The sequence below is a fragment of the Ammospiza nelsoni genome, chromosome 5 (genome assembly GCF_027579445.1).
Source record: "Ammospiza nelsoni isolate bAmmNel1 chromosome 5, bAmmNel1.pri, whole genome shotgun sequence".
Taxonomy (NCBI): Eukaryota; Metazoa; Chordata; class Aves; order Passeriformes; family Passerellidae; genus Ammospiza; species Ammospiza nelsoni.
The window spans coordinates 39,651,987-39,677,246 of NC_080637.1; the positions used below are offsets into that span (position 1 = coordinate 39,651,987).

The 25,260-nt window shown below is 36.2% G+C and overlaps 1 protein-coding gene across 14 annotated transcripts in view; it reads right to left on the bottom strand.

Annotated features, from left to right (window-relative positions):
- The window catches only part of PPFIA2 (PTPRF interacting protein alpha 2), a 293,070-nt gene that overhangs the window by 105,670 nt on the left and 162,140 nt on the right, over positions 1-25,260 (bottom strand). For all 14 annotated transcript variants that reach the window (XM_059471825.1, XM_059471822.1, XM_059471811.1 and 11 more), the window contains one exon: positions 7,693-7,794. In XM_059471825.1, the coding sequence (XP_059327808.1) occupies positions 7,693-7,794 (102 nt within the window). The remainder of the gene's footprint in view (positions 1-7,692; positions 7,795-25,260) is intronic.

Consider the following 25,260-nt stretch of genomic DNA (forward strand, 5'->3'; position numbering starts at 1 on the left):
ATAAGGAACACACAAAAAACCTCCTAACATACATCCAGAAGCTCATTATGAATTGGTTCACACTGACAATCCCAACAGGGAATGTGAAGTCAGCACGGACAGAAGACAAGAAACTTGCTAAGCAAAGGCAGAATGGAGATCAAAGAGAGTGATGAAGAGACAAAACAAGTTAAACAATGTTTTCAAGTATAAGAATTGAGCAGAGTGGTGGGAACTCAGAATTTCTAATGGAGTGATTGTGGAGGAGTTTGCTATTTGAGATGAAGAGTACAGCACTCTAGCCTTTTGCAGAGCTACCAATAACATATTTAGGTTACCTTACTGCCATGTCAGAAACACACATAATACATAATACTAAACCAGTGACAATCACCCATTTAACATACACAACAGCTAAGCTTGTTTTTAGCTGAGAAGTATAATTTCAGACTAGAAAAAGATATATTCCAATGTCTGCATACATTTCATAGTTGTTACATAAATCAAGTGCAAAATGCTGTGTTGCCTATTTTGCTGTATACAGACTGTCACAGCTGTGTCAAAAGACCCACAGAGAACTAAAGCAGTGCTTCTGAACATTTCATACCTTTTCTGTTCTGTTCCTATTTACTCAAGCATTTGCAGTCACTCATTCTTCTGGAAACTACTTCTGAACACTGGAATTTTCCTTACCATCAGCTCTAGGAATGCTCAAGAAGGCATGCTAACATAGGTTTCTCATTTGTAAAAATTTAGTTTTGCTTTTCAACAAAAATAATCTTGATTTCTTCATAAATTCTGTGAGCACTGTTAACTGCAAAACTAGCTGAGCAGGGAGTACTATTAACCAGGTCTCTTAGTGAAACATCACTCTCAGTTCTGCTGAAAGGGAAAAAACCTAAGGGGACAGGACATCTGACAGTGACTGAGAATGTGATAGCAAACCCTGGACCCTTGCTCTGATGAAATGCTAGATTCACAGAATAATAGAATTGTTTAGGCTAGAAAAAACTAAGATCATCAAGTCCAAACATTAACCCAGCACTTCCAAGTCCTCCACTAAACAAAGTACCCAAGTGCCACATCTACACATCTTTTAAATACCTCCAGGGATGGCAACACTAACATTTCCCTGGAGCAGCAGGGCAGCCTGTTCCAATGCTGGATCCAGTCACCAAGATAATCTTCTTAGTGAAGAAATTTTCCCTAACACCTAACCTAAATTTCCCTTGGTGTAACTTGAGGACATTTCCTTTTGTGCTATCATTTGTTGCCTGACAAGGGAGAAGGCCGGACCCCCACCTGACCTACAGCTGTAGAGAGTGATAAGGTCTCCCCTGAGCCTCCTTCTCTCCAGGCTAAACACCCCCAGCTCCCTCACCTGCTCCTTGTAAGATTTGTGCTTCAGACCCTTCACCAGTTTTGTTGCCCTACTTTGGACATATAACAATACCTGCTGTTTTATTTAACTTTTACCCAATAAAATTATACTAAAAAAAGGGGTAGTTATATTAAAAAAGATCTTCCCTGTTTCCCTGGCAAGTGGAAATGTCAACAACGCTGACAGAATTATGAAGTGTCTCAGGGCTACAATGATGGGGGAAGGGAATGTAAACATAAAAGATTGACATTGAAGATGATGGTGTGTCCAACCAATGATTAACATCTGAAGGAAATCACAGTAACTTGTGGGCATGCTGAGGACTTTCCTCCACATATGTAGTTCAAGAATTAATATTCCGAATACTTGCGAGAACAGCACAAGATATTCTCATTGAAATAACATTGTAACAACAATGGCAATTCATTTAAACTACAAAAGAATTGTTAGAAACAGCTTTAGGGTTTTCAGTAAGTTGCAGATAAACTCTGGCATTAATAGTGATCATGGGCTGCTGAGCATTTTCTGCTCCCTCACACTGTCAAACTGTTACAGTTGTCAAGCACTCAGAGGGACAGGCAGCTTGCAGAGAAAAGAAGATGAAGATCAAGAGCAGCAGGTAGGACAGAATCACCCACGCATCATTTCCATGCTTCTCCTACTGGAAAGCATAAGCTTGACAATGAATTATGAAATAATCTGACAAGTGAGTTTTATGCTGGGCAAATTTTAGGATGCTCAAGATGCTGTGATGATAATTGTATCTTATGTATATAGGATAATTTCTGGAACTCTAGGCTTTTTATAAGCATAAAAAAATACAAAAATAATAATTTAAAGACTGAAAAGTGCTCTAGTGCATATTTTTTGAATGAATTTAGCATCTTTAAAGTGTTCATTAGAACTAAATGAACATAAAAGGAGAAAATTTTTAGAATATACCCAGCATCCTTTATTTCTCGAATCACCTATAAAGCAATCATGAAAGTGGTTAATTTCTGTCAAACAGAAATTTAGCATGGTTAGAATCAATGGTACAAACTACATTGGTGTAGATTATAACTTACTCTGCTCTACTACACCATACCATCATGACTACATGGACACTGATTTATCTATAGAAAATGAAAGAACACTCATTTTAAACACTCATTTTAAGAAATGATGTCTCAATAAGTTGAAATTAGAGTGACTCAGTGGAGTTTGCTATTACAGGACCTGGATTTTAATCAATATAAAATATTTTATCTTAACTTTCATTATTTTTGACACATTTGTTTTTAGATAAAGTTCACAGCAGGATAACAAATGGAGACATTAAAGAATCAGCAGATGGTAATGGCGAGAAAAGGAGAATCATGAATAATTAAATATACTGAAGAAAACATAAAAGAATAGACTTTTACTGAAATGAGACAGACTTAGCTTAAGGTATTCCTTAGAGGAATGAGGTAACCCTCTAAGAAGACAATTCTCTATTGAGGTTCAGTTTAGAATTTATCACCAGTACAGGAAAAAACAAATTTTCTTTCAGTCTATATTTAGAATTCACATTGTTCAGTGAATCTCCATCTCTGGTGTGAGCAGAGAAGACAAGTAAAATAAGCTGACATGGTGTTGAAGACTACCTCTAAAATCAGTCACAAAATCAATGATTTTCTTCAGCATTGTTCCACAGTGATGGAAACCACTTTTCACCTGTGGTCAAGTGGTGTGACCTCCAACAGCTACACTGGTTAATCAACAGTGAAAATTTTTCTGTGAAAAAATAAAGCTGCAGCCCAACTACTGCAGTGCGTCCCATGTCTGTCCTTCCGCACAGAAACCAAAATGCAAGCAACCCAAAACCTTAAGAAATCACACATATGTGAAACCAAGGTTTCACCAAAGAAAATGAAATGATTGAGTAATGATAAAGTAATAGGAAGAAAAGGGGTTTTATAAGAATAATGAATAGAAATATGATAACTATTATGCTACACAGATTACCTAAGAAAAGACAGATATAAAAAAATATTGTTATTGAATAACTATATATTATATTTACTATCTGTTGTTACACTACTTTCTAACAGAAGTTTTTTTTTTTAAAGAAGAGACACATGAATCTACAAGATTGTGAACAATGTTGAGCCAATGATATATACTATTACTTATATTATTCAATTAATGTTTTGCCATTTGAAGAACTTCAGGAGACAGACATTCTTATTTTCACATGTACAGTGTTTTAGACTGTAAGAATTCCTCATGTTTAAAAAAGAAATAGAATACTTGATTAATTTTCAGCACCTATGGAACTGGTTTCATTAAAAGGACCTATGAGAAAACAAGCTAAAATAGGTAAAACCACACTATAAAACATATTCTTAGAGCTTCTCAAAACTCTGTTGAGTTCCTCAATAAGAAGGGAATTTGAATCATAGAATATAGGGTTAAGTCCTGATCTACAGGTATAATAAGACTGCAGTGCATAATTGAAGATGTTTCATAAACCATTCAATAAGGAATGGGGACAATAAAATATGAATAAAATTAGATATAAATCAGCCTTGTTCACTTTAATAAGTATTTCATCTCCTAAAGCATGAAGCAAAAGAGAGTTAATGACACTCTCTGTTAATGCTGTTTCATTTATGTACACAGGTGTAATTCTTTTTGTTTCGAAACTGTTAGAAGTAAAATATTTCAGACCAATTTGAGTAAAAAATGTATGCTTTACGTTAAAAGCACATGTATGTGTCTGGCACTTTTTTGTTGTCGTAGGGAAAAATCCATAATCAGATTAATCAATAGCAGTAGCATATCCTATTTTTTTCAGCTACCAAACCAACCCCCAAATTTTCTCATAATAGTACTCTGATCTAACAAGGTAATCCCATGCATTTTTTTTCTACTTTTAAAGAATACAAACTGAGACAAAAAATATTTTCATTTTAATTTAAACAGCCAAAGTAGTGTTATTTTCTAATTTCCTTTAAATAACATACGAGATCACACTGACTTATCCTCCAGCTTCAGAAAAGAGGCTATCCTTCTACATGCTATATGTGATCATTCTATCTAGAGAATATCCAGATAAATAAGTGTAAGAACTTCTGTTGAGGTACACTTGTATCTGTTTTCCAAGTCCCATAGAAAGGTCTTCCAGAGAGAACCTGCCTGGCTTCCTGTCAGCGACGCCACACAATCAGCGCTCCTACACTTTCTACACTGCCTCGTGTATTGATAAATTGAGTTGCCAGCTTTGTTCTTCACATGAAAATATTTCTACTGTAATATGTCAGAAAAAGTTAATTATCATAGGCAGCAAAAATATACATTCAACAGCAAACGCCTAAGAATGCTGCTAGAAGGATTGAGTAGAAACTTGATTAAATATTGGGGTAAGGTTTAGTTTCTGGTATTTTGGCTGAGATCTGAAGTGTATGTGTCCAAAGAATGTAATTCCACCATGATCTCTCTCTAATACATGTTACCATCAAGGTCTACTACTACAGCTTGGGAAAGTGTAGTAGTGAAAGGATGTGAAATCAATTTTGTGTTTTGTTTGTTTATGTGATGAGCAAGAACTGTGTGAGGCTGTTGCCAGAAAATAAAGAAACACATAGGTGGGGGTATAGAGTAAAAAAAATACTGCCACTTAGACAAAATTGAAAATGTAAAGGGGACCTGAAGGGCTGGTGTGCACTCAGGACCTGACAGAATTGCCACTCTTATTCCTTTCTGCCAATATTCCGTTTGAAGCAGGACAAATCAGACAGTATCATTTTGCTGTTACCTCAAGGAGATAAAAGGTTGGATAAAAAAAATCCAAAAGCTTCAATTTGTAACTGAGCATCTTCACATAAAAACAGCAGCACGTGCTACTTGGAACAAAGTGGTTGTTATGAGTAGTTCCACTATGCATGAGTGTGTCCTGAGGGGTCAGGTGAACCTCACTAATACAGCCAAGCTAGGGCTGGCTTAAGTGTGACCATTGGATCAATGTAAAAGATGTATTATCTATATATGAGAGAAGACATTTAATTTTCTCACTGTGAAACTGTACCAGTGGTTCTCCAAATATTATTATTTTATTTAAATCCTTGCTAAACCAACAGAAAAAATACGGAGCAATTTTTTTTCCCCACAAAATATTAATGCTGTTTTGCACTAATAACACCATAAATTTCAGTTTGCTTAAGCACCTCTTTATAGGCAATGCCTTCCCAATGAGTGCTGCTGGAAATCTCTTCACTAGCACATCATTGAGACTGTGTTGAAAAAAACAGTTTTGCATCTAAAATGCTCATCTTTCCCTACCAAAGGAGTGTCCCTATAGAAGACAGCATGAGTATTACAGCTAGCTCAGGGATATGCTGTAGTATATGGCAGCTTAACGCCTGGCAAGAACATAAATATGACAAGACGGGGTAATAACTTATTAATGAAAATGCTAGCGGTCAGGGCAAGGCCTGTCTCGGCATTTTTTCTATCTCCTTCCCCATTAATATTTGGACTCTGTCTTGCCCTGGTTTGCTGTAACATCTGCATTCCCTGTATATTTTCATAGCCTAAACATTTTGATCTCTACCTTCATCCTCATTTTGAAAACACACTGTTGGCGTTTACTAATTTTATCTGCAAGGACTTGCAAGGATTATAACACTGTAACTCCCATTTGTTGATATTAGTTCTCCTGGAAAACCTCTTACGGATTTTTCCTTTACATAGCACAAGAAACATTGGAATGGATGATCTTTAAGCTTCTTGCTCTGCAAAAAAACTGCCTATGGCAGTGATCAGTCTGATTTAGGAGATGACTTGCAGTTGAGTCATCTTTCTTTTCTCTCACAGTTCTCTGACAAGACTATCTTAGGCCACTAGGCTGCTTTGGAATTTTTGCTAGTCTGCACTGCTTATATCAGACCCACATAGATATTGGTGCACTGCAGTTTTAACAAATTAAGCTGGTGTTCAGTGGACTTTGGAGTGAAATGGATAAAGCATTTTTTTATTAAATACAAAAATAATACACATGTAGAAGTTACTGATAATTTAAGGATCTATAGAAAGTCTTCAGAGTTTTCTTTAACTGACATGATTTGCCAAACCTGGAAAATAAAGTGCAATTTCTGCATGTTTCTCAAAATTAATAAATCAATTAATGGGATAAAAAGTAGGTCTCACCTATACCTCCCATAAGATTTTCCAAACCATCACCTCTAGCAACTTTGTGTTAAATGTGATCATCTCCTGAACATTCAGGAAAGCATACAGGTAGATGGGTCAACTTTGCCTCTTTGTAGGCATCCATTTCATCTGTCCTCCCTTGAATTTCTAAACTCTATGGCACTCTATGGTGCTACAGATGGGGAGAAAAAGCAGGGAGAAAGGCCCTCTCTCAGGTCTTTTGTCATACATACTGTTAGATTCTCTTCAAAATGCAAACTAGATGACAAAGAAGAGATATTAGCTGAGCACCCAAAGTGCTATTAGTTTATTAAGAAGAGGAAAACAGGAAAAGTTACACAGACCACAGAACAAAATATGGATATTAGAAGTCATCCTTGGTGTTCAACCTCTGAGATCTATTTTGCATGTTCACTACCAGCCTGACTCCCACCTGATCTGGGACTACTCCATCTCTTTTCTCACACATCTCCACAAACACCATAAAGTCTCATCTGCTACCCTCTAGACAAATGCTGCCTTTGCCCAGACAATTTTACATGCAATTTATTTATTCTGAGAACAATTCTGTCCATCATTTGAGAATTTTCAGAAGGCTCTGTATCATATATTCTTGTTCCCAGACAGAATAGTATTTCTGATTATAGCAGAACACGATACATTTCAGGATTGAACCTTGTTCCCCCTCAGTTGACATTTTCTTCAAGGGTCACAAGGCTGCATGTAGACTAAACAACAGACTGCCTGTGGTAGGTGTGGCAGCCTTCATCTCATCCTTATTCAGATTAAATCCAAGGCACAAGGCAAAACTGGCTGTTTTAACCTTGCCTTTTGCCTTGCTAAGAGATGAGGATATGTGCAGGCTAGTCAGGCTTGGAAGGCTGCATGAATCCCATGCTTTAAAAGACATTTAAACTGAATGATCTTACCATGTTACATACTAAATCTCCTGTAATTGTAACTGTTTGCAGTATATCTAGCTATTACACTAATTTCTTTCAGGACTGTAGCATGGTAGATATGTCCTGCTACTTAGAATCTCCTTTACTCATGAAAATGCTGGACTTTTTGTCTTCTTATTCATAGAAATTAAATTCTAGATTTATATGTAAGTTTAAACACACATGATATCCAGAAAAGATCTGCTATGTACTTACTCTTGTGTTGTTTCTTTCAGCTTTTAGTTCTGAAATCTCTTCCTCTTTTTCAAGCAGCTGTTCCCTGCATGCATTTAATTCTTTAGTCAGTGCGGCAAATTCCTGTAGAATAAAATTATACAGGAAGTTACTCAAGATGTAAACACTAGGATAATCAAATCCGTGTGCATTCTAGAGCTTGAGGATTTAAATAATATTTAGACACCATCAACACAATCTAAAATAGCGTATGTAAGCTTCAGCATCTACTAAAATAATTTCAAGTCTAGACATACCTAATAAAAGGTAACTACTGATTTAAGTTTAGAAACAAAAGAAGACTCAAAATGATGGCAACATCTCCCATACCTAAGCTATCAGAAGCCATCACACCAGAAGGAGAACAGAACTGGCCAATTTCATCCCAACAGAGACACCACACTTCACACATAAGGAGCTTCAACTCAACATACCCACTGAGGATCATTCCTGCCACTCCGTAGGGCAGCCTTTCCAACATGGCATGTGAGAAGAAAGTTAAGGTATTCACTAATCAAAATCTACCTAATATCAGATTTACATAAGTACTATATGAGCTGTGAAAAAAATACTCTTGATATTGAAGTTAACCATTAAAATGTATTCAGCTGTTATAGTGAAAGGCTGTAAAGACTCAGAACAATAGTTTTTGGTTGGAATGAATTTTCTACGAATTCACAACATAAAATGAAACTGAATTTTAAGCTGCTCCTGATGTTAAGTTTTATGCATGCAACTAATAGGTATTCTGAAAAACATCTTTTACTTGTCAAAACTACTATTAAAATGTCTTGAATTGCTGTAACTCTTCAACAATATACATAAATTTTTCTCTATACAAAGGGCAATTGTAGAGTTGTCATTAATTTTAATGGGGAAAAGGTTTTACTCCATATTGTTTATTTTGACAGACATAAGATATACTAAGCTGTAGGGGTAAATTTTATCCTTTTATCCTATAGTAAAAAGATGCTACATATCTCACAGATACAGTAAGGTAAAGGATGAAAAACCTTTAAAATCTGTGATCGTGTTTTGAGAAAAAAAAATGTCTTGAACAGCATTGCTGTTTAACAAAGATGCTTACATATTTTTAAATACTAAGTTAATTTTCATTTTACCAGAACAGTCAGTACATAGGAGCCCACCACCCCACAAGTAAGCAGTTAAACTGCACTCCAGGAGAAAGCAGTTAAAAAAAAAAACAACAAACATGTCCAGGTGGTTTATCTTCTGAGCCAGTAGGATGAAGCTGAGACTAAATCTACTTATTTAAGACAAAAGCTAGTGATGATCTCAAAAGGGCTTAGTTTGCTGCTTCTCCTCAAGCTACAGAAAGCAGCTTTTATCTGAAATAAATAGGTGTTCGACAGAACTTTCATGGGTATTCCTAGTCCCATTCTGTTACAGTCAAGATTTTAAATAGTTAACAGGATATGGTAATATATGTTTAAAGTTATTCAAATAAATTTCAAGTTCTAGTCTGAAAACATGTAACTAAGAGTGCTTTTTTTCCCTATTTTTCAGCAGCCAGAACTGCAAGCACAGTAGACCTCCATGCAAATTGCATGATAAGAAGGAGAATGTTGTTCTGATATCCTCAATGGATTTTGTTTTAGACACTGGCTATAGATTACATGAACTATATAATGATGTTTTGTGTCCTACCTTCTAATCAGTATTTGCTTTTTATATCCTAGTGGTCAGGTACATTTAAGGTTACACAGTACATTTTGATGACAAAACCCTTAGCTTAGCTTTACAAATGAGATTTATATTGTAACACTCTTCCCTTCCTTTTCAAAAGTATCATTAAAACCTCTGCCTGTAGGTCTTGAACTAGGATTCAGAAACTACCAGTCCAGCAGTGTTATTCTGTACAGATTTTTTAGAAAATCTCCTGTACTTAAGGTTGCAAGTAATGGACTGAACAAAAAAAATCATAGTTAATAAAAAGCTAATGATCTCAACTCACATTGAATGAGAATTCTGAAGCACAAAACCACACACACAAACTCTTCTCTACAGCCCTATAGGGTGGAGCTCTTGTTGCTAATTTACATGGATTAGTGTCTATAATACTTTCAGAGTCTCACAGAATAAACTTTCAGTGTAACCTATAGAGTACGTTGTTGTGCTTATGTTTTCTCATTTCTTGGTATTGTTTCAGCTGGAACTAAAATAGACACTTTGGCATATGCTTGGGCATCCGGATGGGTGACAGGTGGTGGAAAGGATAACAAATGTCATCTGTGACTTACAGTTTGAGTTCTGAACTACAGTACGGCAAACCATTTGCTGCTTTCTTTGTGAGTAAAAAAAGACATGTTTATCAAACATCTTTGTTGTGCCAAGGTGAACCTGTTTCTAGTACAATCTCTAACGCTTTGGTTAATATAATCTCAAATAACAAAGGAATGAAATTCCTACTAGTTTGCTGAGCAGCATGGAGTTTATTCTTAGGGTAATTTTGTCTGGTCATCAGGGTAAGTTCTCCTTGCTTTTAATCAAATCATTACTCAAAATTCTGCTCCCAGAGAGTCTCATACCTAATATAATGCGGTTTCAGCCTCCAAATACCTTCAGTTCATATTCATAACATCTATTAGCATTTACTTTAGCTGGGCTACCTGTGTCCACTGTTTTAGACTTTGCTACTTGAATGGTCAACCTTGTCCTTTCAAGCCTATAATTATTCAATTGTTGCTGCTGCTCTCTGAAATTTCTCTGTGCTTTTGACATACCTGCAGTGCAAGCACTTACAACAAGCAGTCACCTATTTATGTGTCTGGAACTCAAGTGGCCAACTTCATCTGAAATACTAGAGATGTTCATTCATCAAGAGCTTGGAATTCTCTGAGTTGAATGATAGCAGAAAGAGGCCTTATTCCTTCTGTTTATATCATGTGCCTTTTACAGGGAAAGTCTCAAAGTAAATGGAGTTTTCCCCAGAGCTTTACAAGTTATTATTTCTCTCACATCTGTTTTCATAAATTAATAACTAGGATAACACCTCACAACTTTCAAATAATACTTCCAAAAATATATGTAAAACTTATTTTTAAAATAACTTATTTATCCAAGATATCCCAACAGGCAATGCTCCAGGAAACATTTTTTCCCCCCACAGGTTCTATGCCAAGCAAAGCATATTTTTGTTTTAACATAACACCAGTTATGTAATAAATGACATGTGATGATAATGACCTCTGCTCATGCAATTCCCTCATATAAATATACAGGGATCAAGGGAATACTGTCATCTGGAATTACTGTTTGCAGCAGAAATCTTGCATGGTCAGTGACCACGACAGTCAGTCATACTTTGGGAGCCCTGAAGGTAATATCTGTTGCATAACTAATAGGAGTTGACAGGCACAACTGCACTCTTAAAGCTCATATAGAAGCTGTATGGCAATAAAGCTAATTAAGAACTGAACTGAATTAAAATTCCATGAAAATTATTCAGTTGATAGCAGTGGCTTTATAGTATACCATGACATCAAGATGTTTGCAATTTTTTCAAGATAAATAACCTGAGAACGAGCATTGTTTTCCTCATCTGAATAAACATAGTCTCAGAGCCTGTCTTAACTGCTGCTTGTCTTTTTCTCTTAACACTTGGCCTATGAAATTAAGCCTCGAAAACCAATTCAACAGAAATCTGTAGCCATGAAAAGGACCACTAAGAGTTACCAATAAGCAAAACTCAAGGACTTCCCTGGTGAAGCAGCTGAAATACAGTTTGAGCAGAGGCTGGAGGGTGCCTGAGAGAGTGGGATACCATCAGGACAGGAAGGCTGGCAGCACTGCCAGATGTGCTGGCAGCAGGACTGGGCAGGGGAGGCATCCTACAGCTATCTTTCCATTAAATTTCTGCCTCTAGGGGCTGGTTCAGGAAATCCTGCTCTCATTGCTTGTTGTTCCAAAGAAAAGCCTGCAAGGTTTATTTTCTATGACCAAATACACATAAACATACACAACTTGTCTCCAAGTTGAAGGTATGCCACAGAAATTATGAGAACTTGTATCTCTGATGCTCAACTGTTCAGAATATGATCCAGTCCAAATTGAGCTGAAATGAAAACACAGTCTCTCATCATCCCCACAAAAAATACTGAAATAAAATTGAAATTTTGTGACAGTAACTTAAAAAAACCCCCCTAAATTAAAAACACATAAAATTCAGTTTTGGAGACAATGAGGAGATTCAGCTTAAAATCTGTCCTCTGGATTTTTCATCATTAAATCACAGCTCATTTCAGGAATGAATGAGTGAACGAATATCTGCACGTAAAAGGAATGGTAGGGGTTTATAATTTCTATTTTACATTCAACACAAGCTATGTCAACCAATTTGCTTTCCTAAATATTTAGATGCAATTCACTTAGCAGAAATCACTACCTACTACAATTACTTCTTTTAACCTGTTATATATTAAGTTTTCATCCAATCTGTTGGGGGGGGGGGGAGGAAAAAAGATATCTTCTTTCTTAATATTCTGTCACTGGATATGTTCTTGGAAATTCTCCATGCCTTTTAAATGACCAAGGATTTATTTTAGCAATTTTGGCAGAACACAGACTTCATCCTTGCTGACTCTTATTAACAGAGCAAAGTACAAAAAAAAAATCTGAACATAATTCACTATTTATCTTCTTGCTACAGAGAAGTCATAACAAATATTCCTTGATTCTAAAATAGGTTGAATGAAAGATTTTCCCCATCCCTGATAGTGTTCAAGGCCAGGCTGGATGGGGCTTATAGAAACAGGGGCTTACAGAAACCTGCCCATGAAACTAAATGATCTTTAAGGTCTCTTCCAATTCAGGTCACTCAATGATTCCATGATTCTCTGTTTTAAACATGTGTGTTTGGTGTCAGTTGTCCAAAATGTTCATTGTTACATTACTGCTCAAAATGAGAGTTCATTTGCACATAAATTTTAGGTTGGACATGTACCCTGAAATACTGTATTATACCAGGATCTGAGTAAAAAAAATGGAAATCTGATTGGACCTCAGGACTAAAATTTTGATCCATTAATATGAAAAAGCAAAACTTTCAAAACCGTAGAATAGTCTCTGAATTAATCTCTTAAAAATATCAGTCGTTTACACTGTGATGTTTGTGTAGTGTTTTCTGTACTTCTCCACAAATAAATGTAATAAAAACTGATTTAGTCTCTGTTTTTCATATTTTTAGGCACTGGAATTATTTTTTTAACCACCCCTTCAAAAAAATTAGCTGCCATATGATGTGGGTTGGCCACACCACGTTGAACTACTTTGGCTTTAATATGAACTGAGTGTTACTGTGACTCAGACCTCGCTTACACAGATAAGGAGTAATTCTTCTTCACAGACAGCGGCTCTTCCAGTGGTTCTTACAGAGACATTAATTGTGCTTCAAGCTATCAAGGATTTACCAGCACTGGTTTGGTTTGCTTAGGGGTCCATAAGACATCTAAAATGTGGGAATTATGCTTAAGTGCCACAACCTGAGAGTTCCATGAATTGACAAAGGAAGACAAAGAGTGGCACCTGGGGAGGCATAGAGCGGATGTTCGGAAACGGCTAAGCAGGGAAGTGGTGGAATCAACATCGCTGCAAGTGTTCAGAAAACACGTGAATGTGGATCTTAGGGACATAATTTAGTCGTGGACCTGGCAGTGTAGGGTTAAGAATTGGACTCAATGATTCTACAGTCTTTTCCAACCACTTCTTGATTATTCTAAGATGACAACAAGATTTCTGTTAGGTGAGAGAGAGAACTGAGTCTCCTGTTTTCAGCTAGGGTAGAATTAATTTCTTCCCAGGAGCTGTTACAGTGCTGTGTTTGGGATTTGGAATGAGGATGGTGTTGATAACATGCTGATGTTTTAATTTTTGGCTAAATTGTGTTAATCCTAAGTCAAGGCCCCATATTTTTCCTTTTCTCATGCTCTGCCAGTGAAGAGGTATACCAAAGAAACTGGGGAGGAGCACAGCTGGGACAGGTGACCTGAACTGACCAAAGAGACACCACAGAATGTCATGCCCAGTATACAAACTGGTAGGAGCTGCTGAAAGGGTGCCTGATCCTGATCTGGGTTCAGGAAGAGGAGCCTGGCACTCGTCAGCGGGAGGTGAGCACCTGCATCGTGCATCACTTGTTTTCTTCACATTCTTATTCTTACTCCTTTTCTTATTCTCATTCACCATTAGTATTGTACTTTATTTTCACTTATTAAACTGTTCTTGTTCAACCAACATTTTTTACTTCAATTCTCCCCATTCCACCAGGGTGGAGGGATGACAGAGGGGAGGTTGAGTGAGTGGATCTGTGGTGTTTCACCTTCAGCTGGGCTGAAAACCATGACATTTAGTAACACTGTGGACTTGAGACCCCATTTTTAATGTTTTTTTGTTTTCAGAAATGTGGGCAGTGACTGAAGTTTTGAAATGTGTAGCCATTTACCCACACAGAAGCACACAGTCAATGCTCTTGGAAGAAAGCAAAACATTTCAGAGGCTCAGAGCCCATGTAAACATCTATAAGAATTAATAATTCCAATACATTCACTGAACATAAAATTGGGCAAATGCAGAACTATTACATTAGCTATTCATCAAGAATTCCTTCCTTAAATAGTCAGTTGAATCTACATCAGATTCTGAACTAAGTCTTGCAAATATTTACATATTCAGCCATCCCCTTCTGGGTAGAAGAAATCATCTCAGGCTAGTAGTCTCTCTGTGCATGGCCTGCTACTGTGAATAAGTAATTTACTATGATGACTGTGTTCCCAGAGTAAGAGAGATATAAATGCTTTTTTGAGTAAACAGAAAAACACTCAGATACCTTTTCAGTACCTGAAAAAAAAAAAAAACCCACAAAAAAAGGCCCAAAAACTTATTTCTAGAAAATAACTCAAAATAATAATAGAGAACTGAGGATTATGCCAAATAAATTTATGTATTTGATTAAGATAATTCAAACTTATTGATATGGATATAAACATTTTAGTGTTGCTTTGTGACCTGTGTGACCTGATTTTTATAGAAATGTCACCTAAATCCATTAGCTGCATCATTTTATTTCATGATTTTTTAGAACAAGAGTACCACAGTACCCAAAATTATATTTCAAAATTCAGTCAGAAAGAAGCTTTAAAACGCATCTACTTACATGTTAGTTGAAGTGACAGTCATTCTAGATAATGGGAAATTCAAAGGTAATGGGAAGAACCCACCACTCTCAGGACTTCTGATGTAATCTGCCTAATTTTTGCTAGTACATCACATAAAGAATAATTCCACCAGATTTTTGAAGTCAAAGAGAATCTCCACAACAACATAAATATTATGGCAATGGCTCAGATTCTGGCAATGATTTTCCCACACAGGATTACTTCAGGAAGAAATATGACACTGGAGACAGAAGATATGGGCACAAATACGCCATGGTAGTTTTCACTTGAATCTAAGACAATAATAATATGAATAAAATTAATATGGTTTTAGCAATATAAACACAAAGAGTGATCCATGTATTACTCTCTGATCAGTACCACACAGTCAAACACAAAACTATTTTCCATTATTTCCCAAATTTGCCATGTAAAATTGTAAATTTTAAAATTTACAATTTTGCATGACACCAGCTAAACCTATTTTAGAATCAAGGACTATCTATTATTTTGATCTGTTAAAATAGTTACAGTAACAATAAAACAGAATAAAAAGGGGGGAAAAAGGCATAAATCAGATTTTTTTCTTTTTTAATCTAGAACTTCCTGTTTTCTATACGACTCTTCAGATTATAAGAGATGTAAATTGAAAAAATCTTAAGAAACTGTCTCAAGCACAAGACAGAAGATGAAAAAAATTCACCTTATTTATTTGTAATCCCTAGTATCAGGCTAAAGCCTGATAAAAGCTTGAGGCTTTGAAGGACTTGACAGCCTTCACCCCTCAAAAAAAGCAGATACATTAATAATTATAAAAATATAGCTTTTTAAAACTTTTAAATATTTTATTATAACGTAGCCAATCCAATTATACCATTCTCCCATATTTATGAAAAACAATGAACTTAAAGGCTCTTTTCTTTCCCTTAAGAAAGGCAGATTGAAAATTTAAAGGTCTCTTGTCTTGCAGACCGTGTAAACTAGATTGGTTTGGTTTGGAACAGATATCACAGTGAATGACACACCCTGCAACTTTCAAATAACACCAATTGTGTCTTTTGTGCTTTGTTCCTAACTGATGGGGACACTGAGGCACAGAGGGTCTTTAAGCAAGTTAAACATCTGTCAGACTAGTACTGAAAAGGGATGGGATAAACCATCACTCATAAACATCTGCAAACATAATAAAGCTGAATGTGTAATTCAGGTGTGTGACTTTTTAAAAGTTCATAATCTTATATACAGTGTATGAGGAAACCGCAGACTGGCTTACAATGTGTATTCAGAATGTTTTACTATACACACTGGACTGGTTTCTGTGGAAGTACTACTCACGTGCAACATGATGGCAGCACACTTTCCAGAAGTGGGATGAGAGTCTCATTGGTTTGTAGTGATTTTTTGCTTAAATCATACTACTGTAGCATGGAAGTGAGTCAGCTATGTAATAAGGGGAATTATACTATCAACTTTTTTTCCTTTAATAATTAATGCCTTTGCTTTACAAATATTCATATTCACTTTTTCTAAAAGTAAATAAATGATTTCCAGATATAGCTATGTTGCAGACTACAGCCTATCATCATTTTCAAGTTATGGCTTTTTGCATAAAAGATATTTATACCAATATGCCTTTATTGATTAAATATTATACTGCATAAATACAGATGACAATTTACTCCTCTACAGCTGGAAAATTCTCATCTATCAAAAAATAAAAAGAGCAAAATTTGGTTTAAAATGACAGACTATGACTGTTTTTAAAAATAACTTTATGGAAAGTGGGACTGATTTTATTCCAATTGATCAGTTATTTATTTTTCCAGATATATAATTATTTAAAATGTGAAATGGTCACAGAGCAGTAGCATAAGCACATGATAAACTGCTGCATTGAAATACAAGACTACAACCTCCCACTGCCAGCACAGTCTGATTTTATACTTACCATCCTACTTTTTTCATTTCTTTTCCCCCAAATTTAAAATAAACACAAAGTTATAAAAAGAACAAGCCTGCACAATATGCAAATTACTGAAGTGCTTTACAGACTGTACAATGGCTTCAGCACATCAATGCACACATACAACCCTCAATACAAGGCAGATTGAGGTCAGTACATGGCCCTAAGAAATAACCTAAAATAAATCCTGACAGAGAGGATATAGGAAGGGTGACTATAAGAAGCAACACAGACCTACCAATAAAGAGAATATGTCTTCTATTATGATAGTGGATATGGAATGTGCAGCTTTCTTTGGTGTCAATTCCAGATTCCTTGTTGTCACGGTTTGGGCCTGGCACAGAGCCAGTGCCCCCATGAGAATACCCTCTCCCTGGTGTCTGCTGTGAGATGTGACCAGGAATAAGCACTTGTCTAGTTGTTTTTTAGCATCCCTGACTCACTTTCCAAACTTTACTTTCCTAGCTTCAATTTACTTCTCCCCAGAGCAACTTGCTGTTTTCTTCCAGGCAAACTTGACAAAACACAGCATGACCTTTTCTTCTCTCTCATTTTCTGTAACTGTCCTGACACTTGTCTCATTCTCTGCTTTCTCAGCATTGTCTCTGGGTAAATTTTATCCATGATCACACATTCAGTTATTATTACTAGGTCAGCAAATCCCCTGTTCTGATTCAGAACCAAACCTTCCCTACACAGTAGGGATTTTACACAGTAAAATCATACTTTTTACCCTTTCAGAATTTATACCAAATAATTAATGTTAAATAATTTAATACTTTAAATTTATTTAATTTTCCTTCCAGAAGTTTGTTGTTTTCCAGTTTCCAATTTTTTCATGAATTTAATAAGTGTAAAACTACAGAAAAGAGGATGAAGAAGTGCAAATTCTAATGCTTAATTCTATTATTTTTAATAACTTTCAAACTTCAGAGTGTTAATCATACAAGATTCTAACAAAAAAAAAGTTTAAAAGTTGAAGTGGTTTTTTGGTTTTTTTTTTCAGTGAAAGATTTTTACAGAATCTACTAAATGACTTTATCCACCAACTGATTTTTTTTGCATAAACTATATTTGATCTTTTCCTGGCAAGAATAATTGCTAATGGATCCTTAAGGATGCAAATATTAGATGTTCTGCATCCAAGCTGGTCACCCAAGAGGAGCAAAAGTGAATAAATGCCCTTTCAGGATGTGATTGATCTGTCATTTATATCTTTTACATACATTTATATCTTTTGGGTTGAAAGGAACTGCACCTTTGAATTCCTTTTATTTTTCCCTCTGTAGGGTTTCTACAAAGACAATTGGAAAAAATACCTCTTCTGCACTCTAGGTGGCTTCTTGTGGCCTGACCTGTCCCAGCAGAACTAAAGCTTCATCGTGAGAAGTAAATAAAACTCCCAAATACAACTGGTGACCAGTGATCACTTCATACTTGCAACCCTGGGGGCAATAATATTGCTATCCCCCTTGCCCCTCCAAAATACCATGTTGAAAATGAAAAATATAAATTGGTAATAATTATCCCATTCTTCTAGGTGCTAGTGCTCACCTGGAGCCTTATGGGCGTTTGGTTCTTCGGAGAGAAATGTCCCAAGACACAACAAGGTTAAACTGCTGCCAAAGCAGTTCAGTGCAGTGTTAGGAAAACCCTCTGTAAGAATAATTCAGCAACAAGGCTGGCCATGCAGGAATGGTGTGGTGACACACCTTCACTGACAACTGAGGCAAATGTCTGGGAGGGCTTAGGGTCTTGTTGCAATGGACAAATGTAGCATAAATGACATTTGGAAGATATTTTCATTTTTTGAGTCCACGAAAATGAACTCATATATATGGTTTCACAGCAGTGAATTCCACTTTATTTGCAGATCCTTTAACTTAGATGACTGCAATGTATATTGTATACATATACATAGTGTACATGTATACATATATATATATATATATACACTGCATTTACAGATAGTAGTTTCTTGATGCGTGTGCTGGAGATAATTTAAGCCGTGGATTTCACTGATCTGCTTTCTGTTTGGCAACTGAAAACATGACTTTTCCTTCATATATTGACTTGCTCTCTTTCCAGTTAGTCTGGCTAAGACTTAGCTAATCACAAATTACAAGTATGTATCTCATGAAGGAATCCCAATTTTTCTTGGGATATGCACTGAATCTTATTTCATATGCGGATGTTTTTAACAGCAATCTTTCATTCTGTTGTACTACTGCAATAAAATTAAAAAACTTCAGTGGTGAAAACAAGGTGAAAACACAGATGTTCTTCATCAGGAAATATGATGAACTGGTAATTACTAGCACAGACTTTTTCCTAAAGAAAAATATACAGTGTATTTACAGATGCCAAGAAAATCAAATTAAAGAATGGTGTATTCTCTATTAGAAATTGCATAAGCAACAAAGATCCTATTAATCTCTGTGCCTTTGATGGAAATAAAGGAACAAAAAAAAATCTTAAAATGTTAACATTCATACACTGGCATCTATTTTTTTTTTAAGAGTACAGGGTAGTAGATATAAAACACTTGGAAGTTTTCAAAGTCTCTTTCTGTGTTCTCCCCTTCTCCCCCTCCTATTTCCATCTCTTCCACTCGCATTTACTGTTTAATAAAATCTGTATTATTGAGTTTGTCACATGATCTTGTTTAAGCTTTAATTTGAGCAGGGGTATCTCTTAATAACCAGATCAGAACAGAGCAGTAGTTCAACACATGAGAAAAAATTCTGCTAATAAGATCTCTGTGGGACTCCAGTGATTGTGTTCAATAAATAGGACATTTACATCAAAATACAGCCTCTTCAGCAATACATTCTTTAGCTGCCCACTGGGCAGGCAGGTGGTCCAGAGGCAGATTCTGCTCAGAGTCCAGGCAATTCATGCATCTTTGTCCACATCTTGTTACTTGCTCCTTCAGGCATTGACAGGGCATGTGCAATGCAGGAGAACATCATGACTTCCAGAAGAACAGTACCCCAAAGTTGGGATGCAGCCCATGACTTCTAAGTAGTGACTTATCTGTTCTGATGACAAATGCATGCACATGTCTGAGTTTCGTTGCATGATTTGCCAGACCTACCCAAGCAGGTGTATGATCACCTCAGATCAAAACTACATCATATGTAACTACAAGTTTTGTTCATTTTTCATATAATTTAGATGACTCCACCTAACACTATCCATGTTTCTCCAGAAAAAGGAAAAATCAGAAATTGACAAACACAGAAATGTATTAATTTTTAAAAGTTCTATTTAAAATATTCACTACAAGATTGTGTCAGAGGAACTTGTGCTACCTAGTCTTCACACACATAGTTCAGAAACAGTTGGGCTTGTTTGAAGTGTGACTATCACTTTCAAAGCTAAATTATATTTGCTGATCCAGGTCTATTGCTGTAAACAAAAGTTACACTTCAAACAACTCTAGTTGCCTTTGAGGTGCTGCAGAGCTCCTGTTTCTGTTTGAAGTTCATTATCCTACCACATTACCACCAATTCAATGTTACATCTGTCCCTTTTTCCTACATTGTGTCTACTGTTAACTAAATAAACAAGATAGTAACAATAGACGTGATAATGCTCAGGACAGAGTATATGTGACAACTTTGAGCTCTTCTGCTCAGAAGAGCTCTGTTTAAGATTACAGCTACCACCACAAAATACGATGGAGTCATATGAAGGAGATAGAAAGTAAAAATTATCTTTCTAAGGTAATATGTTAGTGAAATTTTGCACAATCACAAATGCACACACACAGACTATTAAATACTCCCAGCAGGTATGTCTAAATCTCATATAAAGCTAAACTTAGACTATAATAGTCACATTAATCCTGCAGAAAATGATACCTCACCAGTTCTCCATTCTTTAGGGAATGTATGTGCTTTCCCACTGGTTAGAAAACAACTACTGGGACTTAGTCAAGTGCAGTGAAGAAACCAGCTAATTACATCAATCATGTTTTACTTCACAAACTTTGATTTAGAGACATAATCCTCTCAGTCTGAAGCCCTAAAATCTGTGTCATCACAAGAAGATAATTGTCTAGAAACTATTTAGCATACAGCCAAAATATGTGGGCTATATCTGTTTCAGGCAGACACCTAGCTCAGTACTTGTAAATTTAGATTGTTTGACAAGGGCTGTGACAAGGAGAAATGAAAGAATCCCAGGAATAAGAAACAAAGTGGTCTCTGGAGAAGACTCCAGAGTGTCTTGTTTCCATCTGATGGCTACATCCCACAAAACACAGTCTCAGTTGCAGCCATGCACCCACAACTCAGCCCAGCTTCAGCGCTCTCACACACACCACAGCTCTCTCACAGCTCGTCTGTAAACTGTCTGTGGGTAATCTGGCACGAAAGATCCCTCCCTGGGTGCCAAACCAGTTTGGAAAGGTAATGAATGCTTCAGTAAACTTGGGCACAGCCCTCTGTGGTGTCTCGACCTGCTTGATGAACTGGAAATCCGACTTGGTGTGCCAAAATGCTTTCTGCCTGCGCTATATTTAGCATGTAACTATCACATTACTAAAAGTCCTAAAGATATTTATGTAGGTAGTCGTCTATTTTAGCACTACTGGCATGCAAGAAAATCAGTTCATATTACAGAACTGGAGAGAACACCTTGCAGCACCTCTTTTCCTTCTCATCTTTTTTTGAATCAATTGGTTTTCAATATTCTGTAAAGCTGTGTCTTGGCTAAAATTTCCATTTCCAGCCTTTATTATCTAAAATTTTATTAGCAATGTTATGAGAAAATCATTTTTATTTAAAGTGAAATATATATGTCTTATGCACTAAGAAAGAAATGTATTCTATGTACTTAAATTCTTTACATTTTGGAGTTATTTTTCAGCTGCATTCAGTGGGGAAAAAAAAGAAAGAAAAGCAAAAAAAAAAAAGACTAAAATAATTAAAATGCAGTGACAGCATTTCAATGTTCATTATCCCCTTAGACCTTTATGGAAAAAACCCCAACCCCCTTCACTCCCCAAACTCTAAATAAACCAAATCTCACAGCATTGCAATCATATCAAAACTCTTTCTCAGCTCAATAAACCCCACTTTCTCAGGCATGAGAACAGTATGAGGAAATTTTGCAAAAACAGAGGGCATAAAAAAAGCTATCCATCTTTGCACTTGAGATACACAGACAAGTAAGCCCATAACCATAGAAATAAAATACTTGAAAACATGCTTGCCCTCAGATCATGTTGAGCTTTGCATAAAGATTTATTTTCTCCTTTGCCTCAGGGTACTAATCAACTTGATTTTAATTTTTTCTACAAATCATGTGGAGATTTTAAAAATTCTGTCTATATGAATATACGTGCATGTACCATTCACTAGACCTTCAAAAAATGTTATGCCTAGGAAATTAGATATATCCTAATTTTTCAATAAAAAGTTAATAAAATTTCTTTTAAATTATTCTCTGTAGACCTCTGTAATAAGTGAATAGTATTTCATGGATATCTTTGTAAAACATTTAAAAAACAGATCTTTGTTTTGCTTATCGGAAAGATAATGAGATAATGGACAGAATCATTCATATTACTGATGCCTTCTTCACCCTTACTCTGTGGAGCATCCTAGTTTTTGTTTTATCTGCTGATGACATTTTCTTATTAGACTTCTGTATTTCAGAAGGCTTGACCGAAAACATGAATTTTAGAAAATTCACCTTTATTATCTGCATGTGGTTAACTGGACTTGTTAAGGAAAAAGGGAGAAATGCACATACAAATTGCTGATTTTTTGTTCTTCCAAGAATATTTGGTGTAATTTACAATATTGCTGATTCTGTGTGATTACTCACTGAACCTCTACCATGAAATGAAGCTCAGAGAAGACAGACAAGGATGATAAATGCATGAAGCTTAAAAAAGAATTCTGGAAGTAGCCACAGCTATCATAGGAATTTATCTCAACACCAAGAGGACCAGTGGGTGGCCTTTATTGCAGATAAATGGCTGTGTCAGTTGAGGGTCACCTCACTGTGTACATGGACTTCTCTAAAATAACAGAAAACCTTATTTTCCTGAGCCAGACAGATCAGCATGGGGGAGCTGTATTTATGGCTCAACCCAACAATTATAAATACTGAGCAAATAGCAAAGGGGACTTTGAAGAGAGCAACAGGTTTAAGCTGAATTCAACGTATGCATTCCCTTCCAGCAACCAGAATTGCTCAGTGTAATGATTTCAGACATCTCTTTCAAAAGTCAGTCAGGCCTAGAAGTCCACTACTAAACCTCTTTTGAAGGGGAAAGAACTAAACTATCAAAACTTGACACGAAGTTGATACTTTCATGTAGGTTTAAAATATTAATAAACCGTTATAGATCATTCCATGCCTACAGAGGTTTGTAAAGTTTTGCCATCAGCAGTACAATACTTGGAAATGCTTTCTCATTGAGGTCAAATATACTGAATATTGTCTTTGGCTGATCCAAGTGAAAATAATAAAAAAATTCCCTTCAGTTCTTATGCTATAACACTTCATGCAAAGAAAAAAATTTTTTATTAAGTAATTTTTATAAATTTGCAACTGAAACCCTACCTCAAGGCCTATTTTATCCTACTGTGTGAAAGCACAAAATGATATGCCTTCTTTCCAAAGGAAGCTACAAACTAAGTATAAAAAAGGAAGCAGTAAATTGAGAGGGACAAGGCAGAGACAACATGACAGATAATTGGCTTCAGCCACATAATGCATAATCAATTTTCCTGGTAAATCAACTGGAATGGGAAAAGACAGACATCACAGCCACCTGAGTTGACAAACAAATAGCAGTCCCTGTGGAGAGCTGCATGCTACACTTTCATACAGGCAATCTAGTGTTTGCTGGGTCTGTATTCTGTGGTGCGTGCGCTCTCCTTCAGTGCTGTGATTGCTGCCACCTCCTTTACAGAGTTTTGGACTGTCAACATGGGACATGCCCACCTTTATGTCAAAATAACATTGTGACTATAAACACAGGAAATGCATTCCTCCTTCTAACAGTAAGGTCTTCTTTCCAGCAAAATGAAGCAGCTCTTAAAAGTGCATTGAGCTGCAAGCAGGAAAGCAAGCAATAATAAATAAATAAAATAGTGGCAGAGATATGAACAGCAACTGAAACCAATGGGAATAAAACTAATATATTCAAGCAGCAACAGACTGTAATTCCCAAGTTGCAGTAGGAGCTGTTCATACAAGTGGCAGAATCAAGAAACTACTCTGCAGATGGCTATTGTATCATCCGGTTGATATTTAAGACTCAAGGAGTCCTGCAGGGCCTTCTAGTCCCTGGCTCCCTCACTGTGCTAGGAATCCCCAAGTTTTTTGCCACAGCATTGACCCTTACTTTGCCTTCCTTGTCCTGATCTTGGGCGAGTGCTTCTGTTCAGGCCAAATAAGTTCATTTATACAATCAGAACACTCCATCTGCTCTGTTTACAGCTGGAGGGTGTATGGCAACACGAGCTGTGGCAGGGATAGTATAAACAAGACCTCATCCTCGGCTTCCTCTCTAGAGTAAAGAATGAAAGCACAGTTTGCTAGAGGCCAGTTCTTCATAAAAATTTAATTTTCCACAGAACTCTGTATAAACCTTTTCAGTTCCTCAGACATACTAATAAATGAATAACCACAAAAATATCACAATATTTGTCATGTGGGAATAGAAAATTTCAAGGCGAGGCCATGAAAAGAAGAGAATCACATGTGTTCAGGGATACCTTTGGAGTATTTTGGACTAGGTAAAAAATACAAATACAGTTCACACATCTACAGTTACTAAAAATGAATTATGCCACAAGATAGTTCCTGAAAGGAACTATCACCTTATGGGATATTTTCTTTGCAGAAGTAATTAAATCTATTGAATGATGAAACCGTCCCTAGATGTATGTCCCCCGGACAGCTGGTCCTGGAGTTGGAGTTAAATCAGATCTTCCAACTCTACCATTGTAACAGCTTGGTCTTGTCCTTGAAGGGATGTCAGAGCAGGAAAATTCAGAGGAATGCTACACTACTCTTAGAGTTCTTGAGACCAGACTGACAGACTATGTCACAGAGATCACATTTAAATCTCTACTCCGAAATTCTAAAGAGATTCTGACCTCTTAATTCTAATGTTACCCTTTGTCCTGCTTTTATCAGCTTCATTTGGATTTGTGTTCTGAGTCAGAACAGATCTAAATGTGTGAAAAAAGAAAAATGAGGAAAGATTACCAGGTAAGCACCCAGACATGTGACAGACTTTCCAGCTACAGCCCATGTTATTTATGACAAACTCTTGTTCTTTTAAACAGCCAGGCAGGTAATTCACATATAGATTAACTGGATCTAACTGAAAAAAATACATATTGAAAAACTGCAGCTTCTCAAATATAGTTATCAATCAAAATT